At 42.8% G+C, this 6819-nt stretch overlaps 1 protein-coding gene across 1 annotated transcript in view; it reads right to left on the minus strand.

Moving 5' to 3' along the window:
- SORT1 (sortilin 1) overlaps window positions 1-6819 on the minus strand; it is a 46919-nt gene that overhangs the window by 30950 nt on the left and 9150 nt on the right. The window contains exon 2 of the mRNA XM_018572590.1: window positions 5791-5847. Coding sequence (XP_018428092.1) covers window positions 5791-5847 — 57 coding nt within the window. The remainder of the gene's footprint in view (window positions 1-5790; window positions 5848-6819) is intronic.

The raw sequence follows: 6819 nt of genomic DNA on the forward strand, positions 1-6819 counted from the left end.
TGGGGCAATTAGCTTTGTCAGAAACAACCATCTTTCTTGAGAGAACCTGCCCCATTCTCAGTATAAAAAAAAAAAAAACCTATTGGAATGTGGTAGCCTTTAAGACCTCATTCACACCAGGGCAGTTTCGTTGCGTGGATTTTTCCACGCTGAAACGCATGCAAAAAAAAAAAAAAACCAACCCAAAAAACATTCCTGTGGCCGTTCACAGAATCGCTTGTACAAATACACCCGTCGTTCAATTAGTCCCTGAGCTTTTGTCGTGCTAATCAGTCCGTTTTGCTCCATAGACTTAACTGGAAATGAGCCGATCAGCACGTTTTTGCACAATTCCGCACATTTTTTTATGCGCGTTTGAGCAGCTGAGCCTGCTTCTCATTGGACAACTGAAAATGAACTTAAGAAAAGCGCTGATATATGAATAGAAAACGCCTGTAAGAGGCGCTAAACCAAGCATAAAAATTGTGCAAAACCTCGCTAAAAAAACACAGCACTGAAACGCTGTCACCCTAGTGTGAATGGGGTCTAACAGTTCTTTTGTGGCTGATGTACTTAAGATTTTCTAGCTTATTGAACCAGCGTATGCCTCAAAGGAAACCATTAACCGTATTGGCTATTTATAGCCCACCTCTAGGCAATATCTATATCTGGTCAGCATTAATTTAGGAAGGGGAAGAGGTAAAATCTTTCCTCATCTAGTAGGTAGTATACCATAGTTGTGGATCAATCAAATCTACTACTGTCCACCATAAGGCATATAGACTCCAAGCAAGAGTGTTATGCAAAAATAGGATTTTGGTACTCACCGTAAAATCCTTTTCTCTCCGTTCATTGAAGGACACAGGGAACAGATTGGAGATCATGTACTGTAGGGTAATATCGCCACCTGCAGGAGAAGGACGCTAGGCACAAAAAAACCAAAGACCAATTACAGCATAGGGGCGGCCCCTGCCGGTGGCCAAACCCCCCACCTACTGAGAAGTCTCCAGTTTAAGTTTATCTGCTGCCCACACAAGAAAATAAAAAAACACTGCAAGCCAATGTCAAAGGTAAAAGGTAAAAAACAAATTAGAAACCAAGCCCAAAAAATCAGCTGGTCTAAGAAGCATGAAGTAAAGGTAAAAAAAAAAGAAGTCTGGCAATAGATTCACTCCAGCAGCCACATGACTGCAAGACAAACAGGAGCTTCCAGTGCTGGGCTGCAGTTGTCGTCACTGATATCACAATGGTAGCTTTCTTTGCCTACATAGAGCAAAAAAATAAAATGGCATTTTCTGAAGGGGAGAAAAAAAAAAAAAAAAGATATTACAACTTCTAACATAACACTATGTACTAGCTTTTCTGCACATAGTTTAAATAAAATGGAGAATAAAAATGAGCCATACCTTCATAGGGTAGAATGACACAAATGTGATCATATTTTAGTGAAATGGTCTAGTATACCATTCAATGCAGGACACATTACAACTACAATATTTACTAGAAAAGGTGTGCCTGTTCCAAACAGGCAAGGTTGGGGATGGGTGCGAGGGCTGGGGGTAATGGGATAGTGGCAACTAGGGTGGTGGCAAGTGTGGTAGTGAGTGTTTAGAGGGGGGGAGCCATACCAGGCTTACCAAACTTCTGCCACCACTTCGTCCTATGTCTGTCATCTTCCTCTTCACTACAGTAGCAGGGTGGAGGGTGCTGGCGGAGTGGAGAGAGGACAGGAAGAATTGTTGCTAGTAGTTCTGGAAGTGCACCCATCTCTCCAATTACTCTGCCAACACAACCCCCCATCCCCTCCCTATAGTATCAGTTAGAGCTGAGGAGTCACTCCATGTAGCTGCTATGGCCACTCCCATGCAGGTGTGCAGTAACAGCACCTTTATTTGCCTGTTTAAAAGGTGCCCATACACCTGACGATGATCCCGCGATTGTACGATAATCTGCAGTTGTATGGGCAGCGTGCGACCACATTTACTGTACGGTCGCACGATTTTCATCTTACGAGCACGCTAGAACGATTTAGCGTGCTTGTATGATCTGCCTTTCAAAGATGGGCAGGTCATACGAACTTTGAATCACCTTACAACCATCGCACAAAGAAAGTCGTGCGATAGTTGTAAAGGTGTATGGGCAGCTTTAGACATTTCAATTATTCTGAAATGGGAGGCAAGTTTATTGTCCTCCACCTCTCAGCAATAATGCCAGGGATGCAAACGGACTATACTAGCACACATCTGCTTCCGTGCTTGGTGTGATCAGTTTGAAACAGGGACTGACCAGGTTTTTTTTTTTTTTATAAATAGAATTAAAAAAAAAAGAAAAAAAAAAAAAGTTAAAATACCTTGATACATATACACATACATATAGACACACACTATTTATTTTTGGGGTAATACACTGTAATGTCATCTGAACACCCACCATATTTATACGGAACCCAGACGCCATCTTTGAGAAGTCCAAGGGTGAAATTATTCTTCGAAAACTTACCTCTCACTAAACAATTTAAATTCAACTTTCAAAACATTATTTACCTCAAAACTAACCGAATGTTTATACTAAATAGATGTTTTAAAGCATGAAATGTGACTTTCAAATTGAAACTAAAGTTCGCCATACAAGGGTATTTTTTTTTGTTTAACCTGCCAGTGGTAGCATTGCAAAAGGACAGTGGCCATGCAGATGTGTGAGGCCGCGGGGGGACTACTGTTGTGGCTGTGGGCTGTTTTCTCCTTGAAGCTGCTCACCAAGCCCTGCCTGTTAAGTGGGCTTCAGCTCAGTCTGATGTTGCTGGACCTGGTGGAGGTGGAGCTCGGCTGCCCAAAAAAGCAGGGCCCATTAGTTTGAGTAGGGTAGGTGTGGGTTGGAGGAGGAAGTGGGTTTAGTGGGGAGTGCGGGGGTCAAAACCACAAACAGCAACAACACCGTAAATGTGGCTGTGTTTTCTTACACAATCCTTTAATCCCATAACACTATGTTAATTGTTATTGAATTCTTCTCTTCTAATTAACACACAGATATACAGTAGCTACATGCATCTATTATACACACACAGTAACACAATATAAATGTATGTATACACACACCTTCTTAACCACTTGCTGTCCGGGGCATTTTCTTACTATTTTCACAAACATGATAAAATATAAATTTTTGGCTAGAAAACAGCTTCAAAACCCCCAAACAAACAATGATATATGTTCAGAAAGTAGAAGAAATGCTAGTTGCAATTTTTTATGTTGCACGGTTTTTGCACAAATGTTTATCAAACCAGTATTTTTAGGAAAAAATAAAACTAACATTAAAATTTAGTGCACAGAAACCTAATACAATACCCAATTTATTTGTAAAATATGAAAGATGGGGTCACGCCGGGTAAATAGATACCAAACATGTCAAGCCTTAAAATTGCGTTCGCCTGTGATGCAAAAAAAGTAAATACCCCAAATTTCCCATAGGGAATATATTAAATGCTTTTACCGCTCATCAGTTTAGTGCTAACAGTGATTGATGGCGGAGATATGCAACATGTGTAGCGCAAGTGTCGCTTTCGCAAGTGGGCGCACCAACGCGTGTTTCAGACCCCCAATGTCACCTAGGGACCCCAAAGAAGCTGAGGAAGCAGAAATCCGCTTCCCCAGCTTCATCTCCTGGCTCTAAGAGCCGCAGACTGTAAGAGTGACACTGGAAGTGATGTAATACACATCACTTCCGGGTCCAGTGATCGGAGGAGAGATCAGCAGTGCCCATGGAAACCAACGCTTTTTGTTTTAACCACTTTAACAGGCTGCCGTCTATACACGTATTGCGGCCTGGAAGTGGTTAAACAGAATATTCAAACATAATAGACATGATAACATATCACTGCACTACAGAATCTAATAATGTGTCATTCATATTTGGTATATACAATACATCTGTAAGGTGCACAGGAATATCATCACAAGACACCCAATAAAGAAAAAAAGGAATCTGTGGCAGTAGTGAAGAGTACAAAGCTGTCCTTACTTGGAAAGGGGCAAACTCAGAAGTTCCAGTTTCATATTCCATTCTTAAATGGCTTTAGTTACAGTTGCTCTACTTAGAATATGGCGAATGTTACACCCAACAGCCCCAATCAGATTTGAGGCAGGGGCTTACAGTCTTCTGCAGATGGCAAATCACTGATTTAAGCAATGATCTGACTGTGATTTCCATAGAGGACCTGCCACACTTTCTGACCACATACTTTGTGGCCACTCTACCCTTTACACGTGAAAGTAGGCTAAAGATAAAAAGCTTGAAGCTTTTTGTCAATTATTTTAATTTTTTTCATTTTTCAGCTCTATCTGAAACTAAACATAACTATACGGTAAAAACGGAAAGAAAAAAAAAACACTGCCTACAAATGTTATTATGTGGTCCCAGACATAAAAGAAAGTCCGATATCTACTGTACCACATAAACACTACTTTGCTTGGGCAAGGCCACAGTGCCCGCAGGCACAACAAAAGCTTCCAAAAACATGGGTATCCAAGTATGACATTAAAAAAAAAAACCAATAACCTCTTGGACTTTAACATTAAATTATTTAAATTCACTAAAAAGATTCCTGTGCCAGTTGGTAACTGGGACTATCAGTACTGTCAAAAAAATGAAGTCAAGCCAGACTCTTGTAATCAGCACTACATGTTGGGTACATGTTTGTATTCTTAGCTATAGGCAACTAGTGAAAAGTACTTAAATGAGAACTATGGGGTCAGTATTTTTCCCCATAGTTCTCCTTAGGGTAACGGGAGGACACAAACTAGCGTCCTCCCGTTACCCTAAGCTCAGTATACCGCGAGTGAGACGCCGCAGCCGGAGTGGATCCCCACGTAGATGACGGGATACGCCCAGGTGCGTGAGTGACAGCTGGCTCTGCCTATCTAGAGGCAGAGCCAGCTGTACCCGCCCCCTCCCGTTCCACCAGTCAGCACTGGCAGATCGGAGTGGGGAGGGGGGAATCCAGCCCCTCCCCCAGTCACGGCAGAGAGCCGTGACAGGATCGAGAGGTGAGCGAACCTGGTATGTGTTCGCTCACCTCCCGATCTACTGAGCCGACCTGTGACAGTCTCATTGTCACAGTTCGGCTAGAACTATGAGGTGAGTGGAAATCACTCATCTCATAGTTCTCCTTTAAGAGTGGGGAACAACCTCTGTACCACAAGGCAAGGCTCAGGAATCCAGTACCCTAGCAGAGCCCCACAGAGGGTGACTGCTGACCTCAAGGCCATCCAGTCGGGACAAAGAAACAAACATTGCGCTGACCCAGACGTTAAGAAACACAAATCAAAAACTGAGGGACGAGGGGGGGTGGGAGGGGTTTTTAACCTTGTCTGATTGTGTTTCCTGTAGACTGAAGATCCAATCATCTCTCAGGTTGCTGTCCTGGAAGATGATTGGAGAACTTGGAGGGTTTTAAAATAATTGAAAAGCTTTTTTGAATATAATTTCTAACATGCCTTATTAGAAAGTGCTCATAAGGTATTTTAAAATCAAATTTGCACTGTTACACACTATGCTAAAGTATAGTACTACAGTGGAACTCTGCATGATAAATCCACAGGATTTCAGGCGTGTGATCAGTAACAGCACAGCCTTTTATAAATCCCAGTCTAGGAGCACATCCTGAATGCAAATAGCCAGTGTTAAAGGAAGGGGGACTGCTATATGGTGCCAGTCACCATCAAAAGCACAGAGGAAGCATATCAGGTTATCACAGTAGCTGATTTTGTGTTTTCAGAATGGAATAGAATCATATTCATTAATAAAATCACTCACCCCTGATCCGTCGCCAACCCATACCAAGGACAGTTCTAAACTTGAATCAAAGTTAGCCTGCATGTATTGGGAAAAAAAAAAGATAAAGAAGATCAGTCTTCATGTCTTACATACAACTACACACAGAACTGCAGCATTGATGTACTCCTTGATAATGGAAGGGAAATGGAAGGGAGTTAATAGCAACTCTCAAGCAACCACACACGGCCCACGGCGCCCCGCTATCCTCCAGCCCCAAACCCCTGCCAGCTAGCTTCAGCAGCCAATAAGTGAATGTAAGCAGCCGGGAGCAATACCAAGATTGCTATTGCAATTTGAAATGGCCAATAGCAGGCTGGCTATTGATGACTCACCCATTGAGCTGAGGAGTCGCCCTGAGAGAGAAAAGTTCTTGCTCAGGTCTGCTCTGTTTCACTAGCCAGCCTGTTATTGGTTACTTCAAATTGTAATCGCCAATAGCAGGCTAGCTATTGAAACCACACCCACTATACAGAGGAGCAGACCTGAGAGTGAGCAGGCACAATTTGCAATAGCCGACTGGCTATTGAAACCCCGCCAACTGAGTTTCTCTCTCAGGTCTGCTCCTCTGCTTAGTGGGCGGGTGCTATTGCAATTTCAAATAGCCAATAGCAGGCCGGCTATTGAAACCTCACCCACCAAGCAGAGGGGCGGCTCAGAGAAAAAGTTATCTCACAGGTCTGCTCCTGGGTTATTTCAAATTGTAGTAGCCAATAGCAGGCTAGCTATTAAAGCCACACCCACTGTGCAGAGGAGCAGACCTGAGAGAGAATGTTCTCTCTCAGGTCCGCTCCTCTGCTCAGTGAGCAGTCACAATAGCCAGACTGCTGTTGGCTATTGCAATTTGTAAGAGCCAATAGCAGACTAGATTTTTCTCCCCTTTGTTTACACTCTGCTGCCGACCACGGAAAATAGGTACCGGCCAGCAGCAAAATGTAAACAAAGAATTGCGTTACCAACTAAATAAAAGTAGTTGCTATCGAATTTTTTTAGTGTGTACCAAGGAACCAG

This window comes from Nanorana parkeri, unplaced genomic scaffold (assembly GCF_000935625.1).
Source record: "Nanorana parkeri isolate BGI_ZX_2015 unplaced genomic scaffold, ASM93562v1 scaffold2080, whole genome shotgun sequence".
In the NCBI taxonomy this organism is placed as follows: Eukaryota; Metazoa; Chordata; class Amphibia; order Anura; family Dicroglossidae; genus Nanorana; species Nanorana parkeri.